This window comes from Falco cherrug, chromosome 4, assembly GCF_023634085.1.
Source record: "Falco cherrug isolate bFalChe1 chromosome 4, bFalChe1.pri, whole genome shotgun sequence".
Classification (NCBI taxonomy): domain Eukaryota; kingdom Metazoa; phylum Chordata; class Aves; order Falconiformes; family Falconidae; genus Falco; species Falco cherrug.
The window spans coordinates 45,942,352-45,964,412 of NC_073700.1; the positions used below are offsets into that span (position 1 = coordinate 45,942,352).

General features: G+C 67.6%; 1 protein-coding gene across 4 annotated transcripts; it reads right to left on the minus strand.

Moving 5' to 3' along the window:
- Positions 1–1,706: 1,706 nt before the first annotated feature.
- PALM (paralemmin) lies at positions 1,707–21,164 on the minus strand. Of its 4 annotated transcripts, none has more exons than XM_055707179.1 (9): positions 20,898–21,164; positions 11,425–11,473; positions 10,214–10,294; positions 9,991–10,121; positions 8,465–8,588; positions 8,054–8,075; positions 7,712–7,771; positions 6,546–6,677; positions 1,707–4,998 (listed from the first exon to the last, which is right to left on the minus strand). In XM_055707179.1, the coding sequence occupies exons 1-9, from the start codon at positions 20,900–20,902 to the stop codon at positions 4,412–4,414; spliced, it is 1,191 nt and encodes a 396-aa protein (XP_055563154.1). In that variant the 5' UTR covers positions 20,903–21,164; the 3' UTR covers positions 1,707–4,411. The 4 variants fall into 4 exon arrangements, with proteins under 4 accessions (XP_055563154.1, XP_055563152.1, XP_055563151.1 ...); XM_055707177.1 differs by lacking the exon at positions 20,898–21,164 and adding an exon at positions 15,899–16,781; XM_055707176.1 differs by lacking the exon at positions 20,898–21,164 and adding an exon at positions 15,609–15,863.
- Between the last annotated feature and the right edge of the window lie 897 nt (positions 21,165–22,061).

Sequence of the window (22,061 nt, forward strand, 5' to 3'; positions counted from 1 at the left end):
CCACGGACAGCGGCTTTGGAGCAGCTGCCAGGCGGCTCTGTGTTTCCAAGCGGGAGAGGGGAGCCTGTTCTACTACAGGGTTGAGACAAAGTCCACGGGTGATGGCTGGGGAGCCGGGGCGCGGCAGGGTGTGTGCTCGGCTCCCTGGGCTGGCACCGGGAGGACCTGGGGCCCAACCACCCCGGGAATGAACCCTGGCATCCTGGCCCCTGGCAGCAGCAGGGCCCACAGCAGCCCAGGGGTGGTCAGAGACCCACGGCCACATGGTGACAGGACCTGGGGGGCCCCGACCCCAGTGCTGCCCCTTGGGACAAGCGGGAAACCGGGCTGCCATGTCCCTGTCACCTGGGCATTCCTGCCAGCATCACGCCTGCATCCCGTTCCTCCCAGCATCCCAGTTCCCACCCGCCTCTTCCTCCCCACTCATTTGGCGTGACCACGTGTCCATCACCCCAGTACCAGGGCTGGTAACGTGGCAGTGCCAGGACGGCATCCCAGCTGCGCTGCCCTTACCTGTGCCCTGGGCTCCAGGGTGGCACAGAAGCCCTGCCGCGGTTGGATGTACCTGAAAATCTCCTTTGTCTGGTGTCACCGTCAGTCTGGGGACAGACACATCTGGGGCTTGAGACATGCAGGGGTGGGTGTGAAAGCACGGTGACCCTGCCCAACTGGCCATCACCACAGCCAGGCGCTGCTAGCTGCAGGTTGGAGGAACCGAGGGGATTTATTCTGCTGGGAGAGACCTCTCCAGGCTGGTTCCCAGGCAGCTCCTGCCTCTGCCCCCACCAGCTGGCTCTGGTGCTGCCAGGGGGAGTGGGGTGCTCCATGCTGGCAGCAGCAGGCAAGTGTGGGCAGTGCGGGGGGGCAGGCGGATCCCCCACATGCTGCCTTCCATGCTGCTGGGCTGGCATCAGCTTTGCCAGGGCTCACAGGTGATGGTGGGTGATGGAGCTGAGGCTGGAACACCAGGCAGCCAGGGCAGCACCAGAAAGCTGCTGAGCAGAGGAAGGGCTCTGTCACCCCCAGTGACAGCCCAGTGCCCCCACATGTGGCTCTTGCACCTGTGAATCAGCCAGAGGGAGAGGCTGTTGGAAGCTTCTGGGCAGGGACGAGAGCACCCACAGCCCAGGCAGTGAAGGGGCAGCGGGGCCCAACCCCATCATCTCCACCCCATCATCCTCATCCCCAGCACCCCCATCTCCATCATTCTTATTCTCATCATCCTCATCTCCATCATCCCCATTGTCCTCATCCCCATTCCCATCATCCTCATCCCAAGCTTTCCCATCCCTATCATCCTCATCCCCATCATCCCCATCGTCTTCATCCCCATTGTCCCCATCTCCATCATCCTCATCCCCAGCATCCCCAGCATCCCTGTCCCTATCATGCTCATCCCCATCATCTCCATCATCTTCATCCCCATTGTCCCCATCCCCATCATCCTCATCCCCAGCGTCCCCATCATCCCCGTCCCTATCATGCTCATCCCCATCATCTCCATCATCCCCATCATCTCTCCATCATCCCCATCATCTTCATCCCCATTGTCCCCATCCCCATCATCCTCATCCCCATCATCTCCATCACCCCATCCCCATTCCCAGGATCCCCAGGGTCCCCTCCTGGCCCCTTCCCACCCATTGGGGTGCTGAGCGGGGGTGCCCAGCACCGGGGCCTCCCGTGCGGAGGGTGGAGGTGCCAGGCTGGTTGTTCACACAGTTTATTTGCTCGGTTTGGGTGTCTTACAAACAACGGGAGGGACGGGGAAGGGGAGAACTTCAAACGGCTTCGGCACAAGTGAAAAGCACGGGAGCGCGGGAAGTGCACTTCAGCGGAGCCAGGCGGGATGGCGGGGGCTGGCTGGGACAGGGCTGGGGGGCACGGCCGGGCTCCCCGCTTCTGCTCGGCCCCGGCCAGCCCGGGGGGCCTGACCCTGCTGCCCACTGCTGGGGGCCGGGGCCGAAGTCAACCGAGGGGCAGTGGGTGCTAAGGGTGGGAGTGGGCCCCAGCTGGGGGTTGGTGGGGGATTGCAGACCCAGGGTGGGATGGGGAGAGTGGTTCTGGCCCCCAGTGAGGGGGTGGCAGGAGGTGACATGCAGCCCCACTAGGGACCTGGCCCTAACGCAGCCCCCCGGGATTGATGGGGCAGAGGCCCCACGGCATCCAGCCCCCCCCTCTGCGGCATTGCCTCCCCTTGCCCCCGGGGTGGCTGACCCCAGCCCCCTGCCCTCCCTTCCCCAGCTCTGCCTCTCGCAGAGGCTCTGGGGGCCGGGGTCCCCAAAGGAGGAAGAGGACTGCCACGGCAGCACCACAAGCCCCCCGCAGCCCCCAACCTCTCCCCTCCCCCTACAGTGACCCCACTGGGGGGAAAACCGCAGCCCAGGTGGTAACTGGGGGGCAACTGGGATGTCATGGAGGGGGTGTCACTGCTCACACAAGGGGGAGGGGAGGGAGGGAAGGCCTTGGGGGGCTGAGCCCCATCCCTGGCTGCTCTACCACACACGTTGTGGCGGGCTGGGCAAAGCCAGGGCTGCTCCGCACATGCGTCGCGGGGGGCTTGGTGGGTCCCTGGGGACAGCAGCGGTGACCCGCTGGCACTCAGACAAGGACCCCCACACTGGCTGGCTGGGACCGCGTTCCCAGCTGGCTGCACCCTGCCCAAAGCCCCTGTGCCCCCCATGCACGGGGACTGGGTGCCACCAGCACAGCCACAGCTGGCTCGGGGCAGCGGCCGTGGGGCTCCAGGTGCCAAAAGCAACCCCGTCCTGGGGCTGCACATGGGGCTCCGAGTCCCGGCATGTCTGGGACAGGGCTGGCAGGAGATGGGACGCCCCCGGGGCAGCCCAGTGCTGGGGCAGGGCCGGACTGTGTCCCCCAGCCCCGCCAGGCGCTGAGGTGGGCTCAGTCGGAGCCACGTGCCCGATGCCCATGAGATGTATCAGCTGCTGTGGCAGAAGTGCTCAGGGTTTGGGCAGCGCTCAGCACCCATGGGTGCTGCCGTGGGGCCCCCACCCTCCCCGCCTGCCCCAGCGGGTCTCAGTGGGGAGAAAACGCTGGTGCTGGTGGTGAAATCCCCGCTGAAGGGCTGGGGCATGGGGTGGGGGGAGTGGGGGAGGCTACTCGCAGTCCCAACACGGACACAGCATCTTGGGGACACCCTCTGTGGGACACCGGACCCCCAGCAGCTCCTAGTCCCAGCGCCTGGGGTGAACTGGGCTGACTCGCTGGCCTGGGGGACCTGACACTGCAGCCCGGGGCCCCGGAAAGCGGCTCTGCAAAGCTGCTGCCGCCAAGCAGCAGAGGCAGGAGGGGGATGCGGTGCTGGACCCCCTCCCGCTGCTGCGAGGAGGCACGGGAGCTACCACCCCATCCCCTTCCCCATGGGGCTGGCCCCCCCCAGCTCCCCTTCCCTCGCTGCCATCGCCATCCACGTTGCCCCAGGAGGACACGGGTGCCTGGCCACAGCACCGCTCAGCACCCTCAGCTGGCAGAGCCCAGTGACACCGGTGCGGCAGCCCGCGGCATTGGTACCTGGACGGTGGCAGCCGTCACCTCAAGCACCAGGGCGAGATGCTCCTGTGTGGGGGGCTGAGCCCCAGTGAGCAGAGCAGGGTCCCCTGCCCGCAGCCCTGGGGACAGGCTGGGGCTGCCCCATGGCAGCCGCGTGTGGCCCACGGCCCCCTGTGAGCTCCCATTGCGGCCGAGCATCACGGAGGGGATGCTGCTCTCAACACCCTTCCCTTGCCTGAACACGCTCCATCCTGGAGGGGCTCACGGCTTGGGGAGCCCAAGGGCGTGGGGACAAGGACATGGGATGGTGTGGGGACATCCGTGGGCAGCCGGAGGGGGGACAGCCCAGGGCCTTTCCCTGCAGGAGAAGCGGATGATGGAGATGCAGATAGAGGGGCTGGCATGGGGCTGGCTCCGTGCCTGCTGCGGGCTGGGCCAAGTGCGGGTCCCGCTGGCCACCGGGAGTCATCTACGGACGTAGCGGCGTCCTCCGATCCCCCAGCCTGGCCCGGTGGCGGGTGGGCAGCTGCCGGTGAGAGGAGGGAAAGGCTCCGGTGTCGGCAGCAGGAGGGCTCCAGCACAGGGTGAGGTGGGGGGCGTGCGTGCCGTGGGGCGAGGGGGGGTCTCTAATAAATATCACAGGCAGCGCTGGTGGGGTGCGGCGCGGGGCGGGCGTTGGGCAGGTGGGGTGAGCAATGCCACGGCCGCGGTTCGCTGCTGCCCGCTGCGGCTTCGCAGGCGCCGTGTTGGGTCTCCCCGGTTCTGCAGAAAGAGGGTCCGTGTCCGGTGGGGGAGGGAGCCCGGCGTGCCGGGGCGGTGGACCTGGCTAGCGGGGGCCGGGGCGGAGGGGGCTCGGCGGGGGCAGCCTGCTGTGGTGGTGGCGTGGGGCCGGCGGGGCTCACATCACTGTGCAGCACTTGCAGCGCTGCTTCTTCACGTCCGTCTCCTGCTCGGCCTCCTTGGCGTCTGTGGCGTTGGTACCCGGCTTCTGCCCAGCCGGGCTCTCCTCACCGGGCGGCTGGGCGGCCGCGGGCTCCAGCGCGGTGCCATTGGGCGGCGCGTGGTCCTTGTGCGCCGGCTCCGGCTTGCTCTCGGCGTCCTCGATCACCACCAGCTCGGCCTTGATGGTGCCCTCCAGCCCCAGCACCTTCTTGGTCTCGTCCTCATCCTCCACATTCTGGTAGCCCATGAAGATCATGGTGACGGGCTGCTCACGGCTGGGCTCCGTCCCCTCTCCCGGCGGCAGTACCACCGTGCTCTCCCGTGGTTTGGCTTGCAGCCCCGTGATCTCCCGCCGCGGCGTTGGCTTCTGGCTGGCCGGGCTGCTGCCGGCCCCCTCGCCCACCTTGGCCGGGGCTTCGCGCCCAGTGGCTTCGCTCAGGGTGGCCTCATCTGCCTTGTGCAGGAGCTCGTCGACCTCGGAGGAGCTGAGGGGGTGCGCCCCGTTCTGCAGGGCCCCATCCTCGGCGCTCACCGCGTGCACCACTGCGGGGACAAGAGGAGGGAGGGTGAGGGGGGCTCAGCCTGGGGGGCTCGGGCTGGGGGCACAACTTGACCTGGAAAAGCTCCTGCTGGCACTGACCCGCTCAGAGCTGGCTCCCGTGCAGCTGGGGAGCGGCACCTTCCCCTCCCCAAAGGCCCCAGCACTGAGGCTGGGACCCCCCGGCAGCACCCCACCCCCACCGAGGCCAGAGCTGCTGCTGGACCCCCCCGCATTGCCTGGCCCCTGCCCCACAGCAGACGGGGAGGCCGAAAACAAAAACCACTATGCAAGGAGCCATTCCTGGCCTTTGGCACCTCCGAAGCCTCAGACCCGGTGAGCCCTGCGGGAGCCGTGGCTGTCTGCCAGGTCACCGACAGCCGGCCAAGCTGGCCACGCTGGCCACGGCAGGACCGAGTCTGGCTGGTGCCCGGCTCCTCCAGGGTCGACACAATGCTCTGCGGCAGATCACCGCTGCCACCAGTAAGACCCCAGCGAGCGCCCGGCAGGTGCTGCCCCACCACGTCCCACCACCTGTGGCACCCAGTGGCACTGTGCCCAGGAGGGGACGGGGCTCTTCTGCCACCAAGGCACTTTGCACGGCTGCTTGCAGCGCTGGAGGCAGCAGACGTGCGTCACAGTGAGAGTGGCCTCCGGCTCATCGCATTTTCCACTTGACCTGGGGCATCATGCGATGATCAGTGCAACAGCCTCAACAGCCAGTTGATGGAGTGATGGACGATGACCAGCCCCAGCAGGGCCAGCTCAGCTGGCACCAACGCACGGCTGCCCCGCACCCATCGCTGCCGAGGCAGCTCCTCAGCCTGTCCTAGGAGCTGGGGGTCCCGCAGCAGCCGGGGGGCTGAGCCAGGCAGCAGGTGGAGGTGAAGGCCAGCATGGCCCAGCACGGCCACAGCCACAGGGAGGGTGTTGAACAGGACTGGCCACCAGTGCAGCGCAGTTTCCTCAGAAGAAGCTGTTGGTCCACTTGGCCACCATGGTCCCCAGTAACACACCCCAGCTCCGTGGCAGGTCCTTGCCACCGACACAGCCATCCCTTGGGCGTCACCAGGCCCTTCGAAGCAGGTTCCCAAAGGTTCCCAAAAGCAGGGGCCACAGGCAGGGACCGGTCCCTATTGCTGTGCCTCCTCCGTGCCTGGCAGCCATGCTCCCCGCTGCCAGCCTGGGCGCACCGGGCCGATGTGGTGCCACTGCCACGTTCCCCACTTGTGGGACGGGCTCCTGAGCCTTGGACACAGCCGATCCTCTTCTCCGCTCTCCAGCGGTGCAGGGTCACGATGTGCAAACCAGGGCTGGTCTGTCAGGACCATCTGTGCCATGCTGCCAGGACAGATCCCACACCGGCTGGGGTGCAGGACTGGGGCCACTGGGGGGTTGCCCTCACTGGTCTCCCCGACAGCACTGGCGAGGCTGGCCGGGAGCAGCCCCAGCTCATCCCAGCCCTGGCACCTGCTGGGATGCTTGGGTGGCCTGTTCCTCATCCCCTTCCCTTTGCTCCTGACGCCTGCAAGCGATGCAGGACAGGCCGTACCTTTCAGCTCATCCTCGTACACTTTGACCCCCTGCAGACAGTGGTTCTGGGGGAGCAGGGTGGTGCTGGACAGGACCTTGGTCTCCCCAGTCACTCTGTCCTTCTCCACCGTGATCTCCACCGAGTACATGGCTGGGACACAAAGAGGACAGCACGCGTTACGGTGGCCCTGGCCCCCCCCAGCCCCAGCTCAGCGGCCGGCAGCGGGCAGGCGTGTGGCGGCAGCGGAGCGGTGCGGTGCGGTGCGGTGCTCAGCAGAGTTAGCGAGACAGCAGGCGGCAGCGGAGTGGTGAATGGCAGAGGCAGGTGTGACATCCCAGGCACAGCCCTCCTACGGGGACCCACGGGGCCATGGCCGTTCTGGCACTGCCGACATCACCTTACCTCCGCGTCTTCTGCGTCCCCTGGGCTGGAGCTCAGCCAGGCCCTGGAGGCACCAGGCAGTGCCGTGTCCGTTTGTCCGGCCGGTGAGTGGTGCCAGCTGCGGGTGCCTGGGCTGGGAGCCAGGCTCATGCTTGCGGGAGGTATCATCTCCTGCTGAGGGTGCTGGTGCTGGGCAGCCCCTCCACCCCCGTGGGACGGGTGATCCTCATCATCTCTCCTTCGGCTCCTGGCCAGTCCTTGCCAGCACTGGGGTCACCTCAGCCTGGTGGCACTTTGCTCCAAGGACCCTAAGATGAGCTGTGCCCAGTGCTGGTGCCACAGCCTGGTCTGAGCCAGAGCAAACCCCTCCAGCACCAGAGCTGGCCGCAGCCCCCCCAGCATGGGCAGCTCAGCCCCGCGCCCCTGCAAGCTCCCCGCTGGCAGCCAGCCATGGGGCCACAAACGCCGGCGCAGGGTCAGCCATGCCGGCAGCCAACGCTCCGCTCCCTCGCCCCTGCGCCGAGAAGCCGCAAAGAGAGTGGGAGGCAAAGGATGAAACCGGAGCAGAGACATGGAACAGGGGTGAGGGGGAGCCCTGAACCCCAAACCGGCCATGGAGTGGAAGCGGAAACAAACCCTCTGATTGCAAATAACTGATGTTCTCTGCCTTGGGCTCGGAAAGTCATCGAGCAGTGGGGAGCAGCAGTGGCAGGGCTGCGGGGTGGGCAGCAAGCCGAGGGGCAGCGCGGGAGAGGGGGGAAGCCACCAGGAAGGAGCGCTCCTCTGGGGAAGTGGGCACCTACCTGCCTTCATCATGTCAGTGCCTTCCACCGCCTTCATGGGGCTGCTGGAGACCTTCTCGGCTGGAGATGGAGAGGAGAGATGATGGCCTGAGCCAAAACGATCGCCTGGTCGTCCATGCGCCCATGAGACGGGCCCCAGGGAGGGTGGTGTGTCCCCCCACGGCTGCCACCTGGGGTGGGCTCCCCCACCACAGGGCACCCTGCCCAAGAGGGGACCAGGGATATGGGGATGGGGCTCTCCCAGCTCCCCCCACCCATCCAGCCCCAGTACCGGGGCAGCATGAGGGGCGGCAGGCACTGCCTCCCGAGAGCAGGAACCGCGGCCGAGGCGGGATCACCTACCCTTGACCGTGCCCAGGGGACTCTGCAAAACAGAAGGGAGAAGTTAGGGGCTGCTGGGAGGTGCCACACACCCACCGCCCACACACCCATCCCCACCAGGGCAAGGAACCCTTGGCCCAGCCCTGCTGGCACAGGAGCTCCGAGGGTGACAGGGACACACAGGGTGGCCAATCCACCCAGCTCGGCTGGGACCGGGTCCCACCGCAGCCACGCCAGTCCCTGGTGCAGCCCTGCAGCAGCTCCCTGTGCCCGACCCCTCTGTCAGTGCAACCTCCCTGCTGCCGTGCCATCACCCCAGCAGAACCAGCTCTGGTCTGGTGAGGGGTGAGCAAGCACCGACGCGCCACGCACCCCTTCTCCCCCTTCCCCCCCCAGCAGGCAGCTCTGCCCGCAGAGAGCGGCCATGCCCACCTTCTGTGTGTTGGGGATGGGCTCTGCCTTCTCCTCCTTGGCCGGCGCTGCCACCTCTGCCAGGTTCTCCCTGGTGGAAGCTGCCGAGCTGCCGTTCTCCAGCGTCTCCAGCTCCTTCTCCAGCCTGCGGGGAGAGTCGGGGCTGAGAGGCCACGGCGAGCCATGGCGCAGGCAGCCCCCACAGACCATCTCTTCACAGGGGAAAAGTGTGTGTTTGTTGGAACAAACCCAGGGGCTCCACCGGTGGGTGCTGCCCCCGTCCTTAACCCAGGCGCCCGTGGGCTGCACGCCTTCACCCGTCTCCGCGGGGCGAGCGATGCTTAGGACAACGGTGGCAGCTCCACAGCCGCTGCGCAACTGGGGCGGTCGCCCCAGTGGGTGGCAGAAACTCCCCCACAGGCACCAGGCAGGGGGACTGACCCACCAGGGTCTTCCGCTGTCACCATGCAGTGACAACTGAGCCTGCCACACACTTGCCAGTGCCCTCGCTGGGTGGCATGGAGCAGCACCGCTCCATCACGTTCAGCTCCCACATACATCGCTCAAAGCCTGTTTGAGCCTTGCACGAGGGCGATTGCCCGTTCCTGGCCACCAAGCCTGGCCAAGAGCTGTGCTGGCAGCAGGGCCCCATTGGGACGCGGCAGAGGTCAGGGGAGTCCCCGTGGATTCATGTCCCTGTAAATTAGGGCCCCTCTGTCATCGTGGTGGCAGCACCCCCCCGGCAGAGCCCCCCCTTAACTCCCGTCTCCCCGCAAGGCGCTGGCAGAGGAATGCACCGCACCATTAGACTGACACAAAGGCCCCTTCGTGCCTGACCCCTCTCTGCACTGATGCTCGGTAATTAACGCACAGCCGTGACTGATTGCATTCTTGCAGGCCAGCTGGGCTGCCGGGACACCTCTGTGCCAGGGGTCCCAGCCCAGGCATGAGGGGGCTGGGCAGGGGCTGAGGCTTCTCCCCCTCCAGTCTCCCACCCTGCCCCTTCCCTAGGCGCTGAGCCACCGCAGCAGGGATGGACATCCGTGGGGAACCAGCCCCCTGTTTCCCTGCCCTGAAATCATGGGTGCTGGGCACCCAGCAGACCCCCAGGGGACCCCAGCCCCACAGCTCCCACTGCCATCCTACACAGCGTGTAGCTGACACAGCCCCAGTGTGGCTGGGGGTGTCCATGCTTGGAGGGGCTGCGGGGCTGGATGTGCTCCAGGACCAGCTGCAGCCCCCCAACAGATGCCGGACAGAGCCCAGCCGGGGGTCTCCAGCCAGAGTGGCTGAGCCCTGGCAGCACCGCAGAGGCACCTCCTCTCCCGGCAGCTCCGAGCTCCAGGATGGATGCTCTCCTCCAGGGTGGATGCTCTCCTCCAAAGTGGATGCTCTTCTCCGAGGGGGCCGTGGCCAAACGGAGCAAGCATGGCAGCACGCCCTGTGCCTCATGCCCAGCACATGGGACCAAGCTGCATCCCAGTGTCCCGGCTGCCCACGACTTGGGTGCCCTCCAAGTGCACCCCACCCCCACCCCATCCCATTACCTCTGGATGGTTTCCTCCAGCTCCCTGGTCTTCACCTCGTCCTCCTGCATCTGCTTCTTCATGGCCTCGTCCTCCTCGGAGGCTGAGGCTGGGGCCCCCTCCAGCAGCCATCTCTCCCGCAGAGCCTTGGACTGGGGAGCAGAAGGGGGTCACGGTCCTGCCACCCCCCCAGCCGGGGGGCCCCCCACGCAGAGGCAGCCCGGGGGTCCTGGGGGAACCTCACCTTGAGGTGCTGCAGCTGCCGCCTGTCATCCTCGAGCTGCCGCCTTTTGTTCTCGATCTCTGTCTGACGTTTCCGCTTCTCCTGGAGGGACGAGAGCGGCAGAGCTGGGGGCGGCGTGGGGGGGGGGGGGGGGGGGCGATGCCAGGCATCACTGGGGTGGGGGCACCTCTGTCCCAGCCGGGGCAGCATCCCCACAGTGAGGAGGAGCGAGGAGTGGGGGGTGAGGGGCTCCCGTGGGGTCTGACATGGGGACCCAAGCCATGCCCGGGCTGTGAGACTGGCCCTGGGGGTAGCCCACCGGGAGCTCCCCACCCCTGCATCACGCCCCTGCCCTCATGGGGGAAACTGAGGCACGGAAAGTGCAGAGAAATTAGGGCAGAACCTGGGCTCTGTTCACCACCTCAAAACGTTGCCTTCCCCTCGCCGGCTCCGAGCGAGCTGCCAGTGCCGGGGGGAGCCAGCCCCCACCACCTCTCCCACCCCCCTGCACGTCCTGGGGCTGGCCCAGAGCATTTCAGCAGAGTCAGTCCCAGCCTGGGAAGCGCCACCCGCTTTCTTTCTCCTCTGGCCCAGAACAATTTGCCCTTTGTGCAGCAGAGATCGGCTGGTAGCGGGATGGGACAGGGAAGCTGGCAGCCCGTGGCGGGCAGGGAAGCTGCTGCGGGGCAGCGACGGGGTTTAAAACCAGCCCAGTGCCCTGCTCTGTGCCGGGAAGTGGCTGCCCAGCACGGCCCCCATCTGCTTGCTAATTAATATAATTACTAGTGCCCATAGCGGGCATGGCTGGATCATGTGCCATCCTCAGCCCTTCCCTGGGAAAGGGTGAGGGGGGAATCATCACTCATTTCCCTCTCACTCGGGGCTCATCAAGACGCTGCTTCATTAATTAAACCTTCCAGCTACCCACTGCTTGCTCTGTCCCCATTTCAGCAACGCAGCCAAGCCCTGCCGACCCTGCACCCCAGCCGTGGCACATCCCCGGGCAGAGCCGACGCAGGACAGGATTCTCTGGCATGGGCTCCTGGAGGTCCTGGAGCCCCCTGCAGCTCCTGCCCCTGCCTGCAGCCCCGGGAGCAGCTTTCTGGGCCAAAGCCCCTGCACCGACCCCCTCCTCCCCGCTGGTGTCTGCCCCACGTGCCACAGGCGATGGCACAGGGATGTTGGGATGCCAGCTCAGGGTCCGGCGTGCTTGCGGCGTGGGGGGGACTCACCGCGATGGCCTGCAGCCTCTCCTGTTGAAGGGTGCTGGCCTCCACAACCCTGCAAGGGAGCAGAAAGAAGCAGTGAAGAGCGCGGCCACCCCGGCGGAGGGGAGGTGTGGGCAGCAAGGGAACGGGGACACCGTGCCACCAGCGCACAGGACACAGCACACGGACAAAGGCTCTTCCACTGGCTGCTGCCTCCCCTTCCCCTCGGCATCGCAGAGCTGAGTACCCCTCGCCTGCACAGCTCCTCCAGGCCTGCCTTGGACCCCTGCCCTGCCCCAATGCCCTGGGCCAGGCACCTTGCCCAGCACATGAGGGTGACACGGTGCAGCTGGACCCGCTCCTCCTGCAGCCGTGGCACAGATGGAAATGGTGACCACGGAGGGGCTGGAGCAGGATGGTGCTGGCCACCCCTGCGCTTCAACCTGGCTCAGACTTTCCATTCCAAGCCCGTTCCTTGGCTGCTGACACCCTTCCCGGACAGTGACCTTTCCAGGCTGCGTGCACAGGCACACGCACGCCCACGTGCACGGACACACGGACACGCACAGACACACACACTGCAACAGGCTCTGCTCCAGCTGGGGTTCACCCGCCTCCACAACGTGAAGGACCATGGCTGTGCCCGGGGATGCTGCCAGCCGCAGCCGCTCACCCCGACACAGCTCTCCCGGGTGCAGCCAGGCCCCAGGGTGCCACGAGGAGGGGGTACCCCAACACCCCGCAGCCAGGTGTCCACACACCCGCCTTCCCGTGTCCCAGCGGTGCCAGTGCCCCAGACCAGCCTGACCGGCAGTGCAGCCACATGGGGCCAGCGAGAGCCCCCACGGCACAGAGCATCAGGTGCAGGTTGGGCAGCCGAGAGAGCCACAGAGCAGGGCTGAGGATGGCTGCCCGGGGCCGGCTGTGACTGGGGATGCTCAGGCGCCACAGGGAGCCGGCTGGCTGCTTGCCAGGTGATGCTAACGAAGTGCTTCGCTGTGACAGTAATTAGGGTGGGAGGCACGGAGGTATCGTTAGACGATGGATCATTGCCACTTGCTTCTCAGAGCAAGGAACAGCAGAGCCTGCGAGGGGGCAGCTGCACAGGCAGCTGCTCTGGAGGAGACACCGGCATGGAGGCACTGGTCCGGACTCCAGCGCCTGCGGCTGAGCCTCCTTTCGGCTGCTCCCTCGCACCTGGGGCCGCCTGTGCTGCTGCCCTGGGCGAGCAGGAGTTGACGAGACCCTGGTGGGGGGTCTGCACCCCCCAGTCCAGAGCGGGGTCCGGCTCTGGGCCCTGCCCGTGGCTGTTCCTGCAGAGGCAGTGGAGGGGAGAGCTCTTGGACATCATTTGTGCCAGCGGTTCAGTGCACATCCATCGTTGCAGCTCCCAGGGGCTCCTGCCCTGGCCGAGTGTGCGAGCCCGGGAGGGTGGATGTGCGGGGGGCGGCAGGACAACCCTGCACCCAGCTCCATCCTGCATGCCCCGCCGGGCCCCAGGGCTCTGAAAGCAATTAAAACCAGACAGACAGTCCCTTCCCAGCAGGCAGGAGGGAGGAAGAGGAGCAGTCGCAGGACCACCAGCAGTCCCAGCCCATGAGGAGCAGCAAGGGGAGAGGGGGGGACAGGGAAGGGTGGGCAGCGCCGTGTCCCCAGCACAGCAGGAAAAGCCTTTAGCAAGGAGCGAGTGTCAGAAGCCCGGTCCCACCCCAGCCTAGGCACGGCTGTGCGCTCGGGGGCACCCAGCAGCTCGGGGGCCACAGACCCGCTGGCACAGGCTGAAGCCAACCCTGGCTACGTACGGCACCAACCACAGCAGGAGCTGAGCCGAGGCCCAGGGGGGGCAGCCCCAGCCCGGCTCGGGGTGCCTGTTTTGGAAGACAACACGGACTCCGAGGTGATGCCCAACACCCACAGGCTGCGGGCACCGTGGCGGGGGGCACCGGCCCTGCTCCCCGGCTTCCTCCTCATCCTTCCTCTCCCCCCACTGCTGAACCGTCTGCTCCCTGGGGATGCAGGCTGGGCTCTGCAGATGGCCCAGGGCCGGGGGTGGCGTGGGCAGGAGAGCTCCTCCGCGCTCCCACTACCGGCTTTTTCCAGTGATGGTTTTACACATGGGGCGGGCATGGGCTGCCGCACCCCCCACAGTACCTCCCTGGGCCACACGTGTCCTCGCACACATGTGTGCCCTCGCATGAGTCCTCCACCGGAGCGGACAGCACACACCTGTGCAAGAGCTGATCTTTGCAACAGATCCAAGAGGCTCCGCTGGGGCAAAAGGACCCCCTGCCTCCCCCTGCCTCTTCCTCCAAGCCAACAATTAACGAAAAGCTGTTCAGAGCCGCCCCGTCCTCCCCTCACCCCGCACCCTGCCATCCTGGTGGCGCGTGAAATCCAGGCCAGAAAAACAAACCAGGGAAGGCGTCGCTTTTGTAGCGGTTATTTTTGTGCCGTTCGCGGCAACGCGGTGACTGTTGTGCACACGCAGGCGCACACCCGCCGCCTCCCATGTGTCACGCCTGGCAGCCCGCGGCCCCACACTGCACCCTGGACACGAATTAAATAATTATAAACCCAAAGGAGTTGGGGTGTCTGCAAGTCCCTTTGCTGTCCCTGTTCCCTGCCTGTCTGCGTGGGGGCTGAGGGTCCCTGGTAAAGGGACAATGGGGGGGCAAGGGGCTGACCCTGCTCCCTCCCTGACTGTCCCCATCACCAGCTGCCCCCTGAAACCCCCCCCCAGCAGGAACCGCTCCCTTGTGGGGAGAGGGGCTGGGGACAGCAGGTTTCCCTCCGGACACAGGGGAACTTTCTCAGGAAAGAGGGATCAAAAGCAGCTGCATGACTCGGAGCTGTGACAAGGACAGCGATGGACCCGGTGGTCTCTCACGGGACACTCCCAGCACGCGGGAGTGGGGACCAGGGGGACACAGGGCCCTGACGGGGGGAGCACGCAGCAGGCGCTGGCAGCAGCACCCACATCACCGCCCTACACCCTGCCCCCAGCTCCAGCCCGAGGGGTGAGACCTCCCCTTTCCCCCCCAAACCAGCGAGGAACCCCTCGGGATTCGGGGCAGCTGGGGCGGCTCTCTGTGGAGACAGATTATGTGCAAAAGGTGACAGGAGGGACCAGCCCCCCGCTGCCCCTGCACCCTGCCCCGAGCCAGGGCCACCCTTTGCCATGGCCCCCTCCCCGCTGGAGGCTGCTGGACACCCCCCCCAGCCAGCTCTCGGCCCCCCGCAATCAGGGGGCCCTGGCCCTGTGCCTCTCCTGGATCTTGCCCCATTCCATGGATCCAAACTTTTGCAGCATTCCTGAAACGTTCTGTTCTGCTTTTCCTCCCTCCTCCATCCTCTTTATTTTCCATTATTTGCTACAGTCTCCGCATTCCCGGGTCGAACGCCAGGAATCTTCCTGGCCCAGGGAGAGACGCAAATCAGGCTGGATGCCCCTTGCCGCCCCCTCCCCCCCCGCAGCCTGTGCACCCCAGCCCTGCTGCGGGCTCCGTCACTCCCAGACCCCAGCAAACGGCAGGCAGCGGGGGGATCACCCTGCTGCCCCCAGACCCCAGACCCATGCACCGAGTGATGAGGGGGCAGGATGGGTGGAGGGGTCCCCTGCCCCACCCACCCCACCCCTCGCCAGCCCCCGGCTCCCACCGGCCCCTGTCCCTGGAGGCGCCGACAGGGACCCCCGCTGCTGGGGACAGGATGGGGGGGCAGCCCCTCCCCAGGCCGCGGCACAAAGCGGAGCAGCCCCCCCCCGGGGCCGCGGCGGGCGGGCAGCCCCAGGCCGGTGCCGGTGGGGCCCCGCAGCCTCCTGTGACTGATGGCTCCGGCGAGCCGGGAGGCGGTTCCCTGGCAACGGCGCCATGGCAACGGCGCCATGGCAACGGGCGAGCCGCCGGGTTGGGGGATGCGCAGCGCGGGCGGAGGGACCAGCCCGCCCCCCCCCCCCCCCCCCCCCCCTGCCCGGGAGCCCCCGGGGCCGCCCTGCAGCAGCTCCCCACGTCCTGCACGCCGGCACCAGTGGCAGGCCAAAGCCACAGCATCTCCAGAGCATCCCCGGAGGCCTCAGCTACACCAGCATGAGCTCCGGATCCATCCTGGGTGCCAGGGCCGCAAGGCGAGCCCAGGGCCACCGAGCCCCTCAGGAACCACGAGCCCAGAAAAGAAGCCCAGAGCGATCCCTCCCTCCCCCCTCATTTCACCGGGTCTCATGAGCTCCGGTCAACAGGCTCAGGCTTTTCCACCCGGTGTCTGCCGTGTGCGAGTCCCAGCCCTGCCGGTCCCAGGGCAGCTCCTCGAGCCGATTCCGGATGCACCGCATGGCAGGGAAGGCCAGGGGCCGTGGCACAGGAGATGAGGTCGAAAGGACCAGGGACGCGGGTGGCACCGGGGGATGATGCCCCGGGAACTCCCACCCGCAGAAGCAGCAGCCCCTGGACCCGCAGACAGACCCACACACACGTGTGAGCACGCACGCGCCCCGTGCACATACCCGCGCTCTGCCTTGGCTCTCCAGCTCTTTCCAGCCCTGCTGATGCTGCCGTTTCCTACCATCACAAGGGAAGCCCGTGACCTTTTGTCTCCTCCCCGCCTGACATGAAACAATAATGTTTATTTGCCTTCCACTGTTTTTTCCCATTAGCTCATCCAAATGTGCGAAGAGCCATTTCAAGCCGCTCCTTCGCTCCCCTGACCTCTGTTCCCTTTCCACCCGCTCAGCTCTGAGCCGGGGGAAGGCAGGGAGAGAGCCCTGCACAGGGGCACTGCCACCCGGACCCCCGGACCGACACCAGCGTGCCACGACTCTGGGGAGATGAGGGGGTGCAGGGCCCAGAGGCTGCATAAATGGCAGCACTGGTGGCAGCTGAGAGCCCAGCACTGATTTGTATCACCGTCCCTGTGCCAAAGCTGGGTCCCTTGGCCAGGCCCAGCGTGATGCTACCGTGGGGAGCATGCCTGCGGGGAGGCTGCGAAGCCTCAGTCACAAAGCCATTAGCAGTGGGGCTGCTATCGAATGCCCTTGTTGGCAGCAGGCACAGAGGGGAGGGGGCCATAGCAGCCCGGGGGCTGGCACTTATCGACCTCAAAGGCAGATAAATCCACGGGCAGCGACTCGGGCAAGGATGGCCAGGAAGCTGCGCTGCCGAGGAGCCACATGTCAGGTCCGACCACCCTGCTGAGGTCTGGGTGACACAGGGGCTGCTGTGACACAGCCCCAAGGTGCTGGCTGTCTGCACCCCGCAGCTGGCTACACGGCCACGGTGCTCAGTCCCACTCCTTCCCTCCCGGTGAGCCATGCCTTCCCCATGCTCCTGCTGCCTGCACAGCCCCGCAACGCTGCTGCCCTGGGAGAAGATGGGGACAGGGGGGAGAAGGGGGAGGCGGGAGGAGGAGATGGCAGCCCCAGGCTCCCGAAAACGCAGGATGCATTAGAGCAAGCAGAGCTGCCTGATTGATTCTCCGGGCTGAGACGTGGGCTGGGAGTGCCAGGAGAAAATGGATCCCATGAATATTTGATGAACAGAGGCTTGGGGAGGGAGTTTGATTGGAAAATTACAGATCTTTCAAACAATGGTTCAAGTGCCCTCCAAACACTTGGGTTTCCAGCTCCCTTCCAGTAAGAGGAGCAAGGCTCCACCAGGAAACTCCCCCACGATTTATGAATGAGAGCGGAACCGGCCTCTCCCCATGACTGGGAGCGCTGACCAGCTGGGACAAGCTGGCCTGGGACATGGCACCCGGCTCCCCACCACCGGTGGCCTCGGTCACATCACTTGGTCCTTGGGTTGCTGTTCACAAGGCAGCGTGGCTGGCCCAGCCAGACGCCATGAACACAGGCACGTACAAGGCTCCAAGGTGCCGGCAGGAATGTGGCTCCTGCCCGGGCTCCTGGCAGAGGCACCCCAGGGAGCCCCAGGCACCCGCAGGGAGCCCGGTCCTCGGCGCCAAGCCAAGGGGCTGGGCTCAGCCCACATCCAGCCATGCTCCACCAGGAAACACCTGTCTGGGACAGGATCTGCCCCGGCTCCTCTCCCTCCTCCCAGGCTGCTCCAGGGCTCATCCTCGCCCCTGAGAACGGCTTCTGTCTGGGGCCCGGGGGGCTCACTCGCTTCCGGATGGAATAAAGACAAACTCGGGAAACCGGGCTCCTGTGCACGCCTCTGCCTCCAGCCCAGAGCTCTGCGCCTCCACCAGCCCTGCCCCAGTGCACGTCACCTCCCCAGCCTTCCTCCTGGCCCTTCCTCGCTGCTGGAGATGAGCCCACGCCACAGCCCGGCTGAGCCCAGCACGGCACAGACCCCACGGCGTGAGCCACCGACCCTGCATGGGGAAAGGAGCTGCTTCTGGGCAAGAAGCAGGAGTGTCAGCACTGGCAGCTTCCCGGGAAACTGGTCCAGTTCCTGCCCAGTTGCACAGGTCTGGGCAAGAGGCCCCATCCCATGGCCAAACTCTGCACCCTGAGATCCACCAGCCCCGGGCAGGCCTGGGGTGCTGTTGTGTGACCATCTGTGGCTTCCTCGGGAAGCACTGGGCAGGGTGATGGTGCTGTCCCCTCGGCTGCACACAGGGCCAGACCTGGCCCCCTCCAGCTGCCTGCGGCCAGCTGGGAGGCAGCGATGGTCCAGCCTGGGGAGCATTAGATGGGTTCCGCTTCTCCCCGGAGGCCGGCGGAGAGCAGGATCTCCAGTCCCTTCCCAAAGGGCTGCCAGCTTATTCCCCAGGCAGAAATCTCCCTCCTTCCCGCGGGCACAACTGTCAGCTTTGGATCAGGGCTGGACAGGGTCGGGAGAGTTCCCACTCCGAGGAGACCCCAGACCCAGAGAGGAGAGCAGAGACAAACTACCAGAGCAGCCAGACGTGGAGATGCAAAATCTCCAGCTGCTCAAGAGCATCCGTGGCAGCGGGAGCAGGGACAGACCAGCAGCCCTGACAGGACCAGCACAGCTTTCACAAGAGCTGGAAGCTTTCAGCCAAACCTCCCCAGGCACCAGTGGCTCCCGGCAGCCAGGACCCTCCTCCAGCCACTGCCAGTGCCAAGGCAAAGCAGGAGCCAAAGCAAGGCCAGCAGCACGCTCCCCAGCACCCGTTATCTGCCGCAGAGCCAGGCCGACACCAGAAGAGCACCTCGCTGTGCGCCCACCCGCCCTGAGACCCTCCTAAACCCCCAGCCCCATGACCAGGCTCTGGATCTGAGGGAGCAGGATTGACCTGGTGAGACCCAGTGCAGAGGTGCCAGAGCTGCAGGTCCCCCGCCGGTAAACCCAGACCCCCCCAGGGGCGCACGTCTGGGCATTTTAACCACTGACTTTTGCACGTTTATCCCAGCCCAAAAGCTCAGGAGCCTCCTCCTGAAGAGCCGCAGCCCCCGAGCAGCTGGAGGGGCCGCACCGGCGCTGCCCAGGTGGGAGCCACGTGCGCCCTGTTTCGCTTTGCGGCTGCACCCCACGCCCACGGACAGGACCGCAGGGAAGATGCTGCTCCCACAGCTCGGTGGGGCGAGCCCCCCTGGGTCCCCCGGGCTTTCACTCAAAGGGAAGGGCCATCGGCAGGTCCAGCGCATGGTGCTGGTGGGAGGGAAGCCCCCGTGCCCCTCGGCCCTCGCTGGGAGGGTCTGTCCAGAGCCTCCACTGCCAGGGGAGAGCGGAGTGGGGTGAAAGGCAGCATGCGGAGCCTGGGGGCAGGAGCCACCACCCTGCCTGGTGCCGTCGCCTTCAACCCCAGCCCTCGACGCCTTCACCCCAGGAAACGCTGCGCCCGGTCCCTGCAGCTCCTCATCCCACTCCCCAGGGCGCATCGCCCCCCTCAGCTCTGCTCTTCCCCTCGCTGCCTTTTGGCAAGTCACGGGCCCATTTTCCTCCCCACAGAGGCCCTTTTCTGAAGGGACCGATGCACAAGGCGCTGCCAAAAGCCATGGACCTGCCTTGGCAAGCTCTCGCACCGCAAAGCCTCCGGCCCCTCCAGCAGCAAGGGGAACTGCTCTGCTCCCCCAGCCCCGCAGACGCTGTGCCCCGGCCTCCGAGACGCCCCCAGGCCCCCCCCGGTGCTCAGCCCTCAGCCAGCCAGAGCCCACCCCGACCCCAGGAGACCACCATCCCATCCCTCGCCAGCCCCCCCAGCTCCACAGGGCTCCCCAGGTGGGAGGCAGAGGGTGTTGAGCATGGGAGCATGGGGAGCATGGGAGCATGGGGAGCAGGACCTGTTGAGTGCCCAGCACCTCGCTAGCAGGCGGCCAGGTCATGGGTGCAAGACGAGGTGACCCTGAGGAGCTGCCCCCGGCCTGGCTGCCCCTGGGAAGCCCCCAGTGCCAAACCCAGGGGATGCTGGGGGTCCCCTTGTTTGCCATGGTGGGGAGCACAGCCACGGGAGGGAAGGGGAGGCCTGGGTGAGCCAGGGCCAGCCCAGCCGGCTGCTGTGGCTGGTGCCCGGCGCGTTGAGCAGCCAACCAGCCCCGTGCCATCCTGGCACCAGCACGCTGCGGCCGGCAGCTGCCGGGATCCCTGAGGGGCACAACCAGCGCGTGGGCAGGATGGTCCCCAGCTACTGGCCTCCACCTGCTCCCTCCATCCCCCAGCTGCCCGCCAAGCCCCGTGCCCGGCTCCGAGCCCGTCTGCAGGCACCGACCGACCGGGCAGGGCCCCAGCACAGCACACAAAGGATAAGGCCAGGGCAGGGGAGCGACTCTCCAGGGGGGACCCGGCGTGCGAGGACCCCCCCCCCCGTTGCAGCCGGGTCTCTCAGCAGAGGGCTGGGGGTGCGTGTGCAGGGAGGGGTCCGTGGCTCGCAGCCACCCACTCACCCCAGCCACACGCAGCGGCAACAACAGGTTCAAAACACAAAAATAAACGCCCTTCCCACCCCTTCGCTTCCCGCACCGCTGCCAGCGGATCCTCACCCCCCCGGCAGCCCCCGTGCCTCCACCGCTGTACCCCAAGCCAGCGCCTCAGCACCCCACAGCAGGGCAGGGAGCCGGGGAGGGGCAGCACCTGCTGAGCACCCTCGGGAGGATGTGAGGGCCCGGTATTGGGGTCCTGAGCCCCAGCACTGAGGGGATGCGAGCCCCCAGTATTGGGGTCCTAAGCCCCAGCATCTGGGGGGGTGAGCCCCCCATTTTGTGGTCACTAACCCTGGTGCAGGGGGGGATGCAAGCCCCCGGTTTTGGGGTCCCAAGCCTCAGTATCGGGGGGATGCAAGACCCTGGTATTGGGGTTCTGAGTCTCCAGGAGCAGGGGGATGCGAGCCCCTGGGTTTGGGGTCCCGAACCCCGGCATCAGGGTGGGATATGAGCCCCGGCATGGGCTCCATGAGCCCGCGGTGTGGGGTTCCCACCGCCCCGGTGGGGGGGGTCCCAAGCCCTGGCACCCGGCGGGGGGGGCACTCCCGGTACTGCGGTGCTCAGCCAGCGGCGGGGGCGGGGGGGGGGGGGGGGGGGCGCGGCCCGGTGCCGGGGTCCCGCGTCCCGCGGCGGCGGCCCGGCCGGCTCCGGTACTCACTCCATTTTCCAGGCGGGCTGGGGGGCGGAGGCGGCGGCTCCGGCGGGGTCGGGCCGGGCGAGGGGCGGCGGAGCGGGGCCGGCGGCCGCCGGCGTCCCGGCGCTCAGGGCCCGGCGGGCGGCGGCATCCCCGGCGGGGCTGCGGGATGCGCAGGGATGTCGGGGCCGCGCCGGTGCTCCCGCCTCCCGCACAGCTCCGTCTGCCGGGCGCGGCCCGCCACTGCCGCCGCCCCTCACCCGGCCTCGGGGCGCGGCGCTCCCCGCCCGCCGCTACCGGCGCCCCGGGGGCTGCGGCTGCTGCTGGGGCGCGGGGGGGGGACCGGGGGCGCGGGGCGGGGGGCTGCGGGCGCTGCGGGCCCCGTGTCCAGGGCAGCACGGCCAGGATGCACCCCCCCCGGGAGAGTGCCCCCGGGGCCGGGGGGTGCCGGGAGCGCGGGGCGGGGGGCTGCCGGCCCCGTGTCCAGAGCAGCACGGGCAGGATGCCCCTTCCCCACCCCGGGAGGGCGCCCCCGGGGCTGCGGCTGCTGCAGGAGCGCGGGAGGGGGACCGGGGGCGCGGGGCGGGGGGCTGCGGGCGCTGCGGGCCCCGTGTCCAGGGCAGCACGGCCAGGATGCACCCCCCCCGGGCGAGTGCCCCCGGGGCCGGGGGGTGCCGGGAGCGCGGGGCGGGGGGCTGCCGGCCCCGTGTCCAGAGCAGCACGGGCAGGATGCCCCTTCCCCACCCCGGGAGGGCGCCCCCGGGGCTGCGGCTGCTGCTGGGGCGCGGGGGGGGGGACCGGGGGCGCGGGGCGGGGGGCTGCGGGCGCTGCCGGCCCCCTGTCCAGGGCAGCACGGGCAGGATGTGTGTCCCCCCCTCCCGGGAGGGTGCCCCCCCGGTACTGCTCCGGCCAAAGGCCATGGCTCGCCCCGCGCCACGGCCTCCGCACCCCCCCGCATGCAGCCCTGCCAGTGGAGGGCGACCGGGGAGGGGATGGAGAAGGGGGGAGCCTGGGATGTGCACCCCCCGCCCCCCGGCTACTCCGCCGTTTCCCAACGCAGCGGTCGCGTTGGGCAAACTGACACAGGAAGCCCCCAGCCACCCCCAGCTACGGCCCCGTTGGGAAACGTGCCCGCTGCCGGGCGGAGAGCTCCCTGCTTGGCCCGGGAGCAAGCCCAGCTCTGCAGTA

Bases quoted from the DNA above. Each gene is read 5' to 3' on its own strand.
- PALM (XM_055707176.1), bottom strand. From the start codon at position 15,727: ATGCGGTGCATCCGGAATCGGCTCGAGGAGCTGCCCTGGGACCGGCAG. The intron at 6,678-7,711 runs GTAGGTGCCCAC...TTTGTGTCCCAG, and splicing joins CACTGACATGATGAAGGCAG to CCATGTACTCGGTGGAGATC. The intron at 4,999-6,545 runs GTACGGCCTGTC...TTGTCCCCGCAG, and splicing joins GTACGAGGATGAGCTGAAAG to TGGTGCACGCGGTGAGCGCC.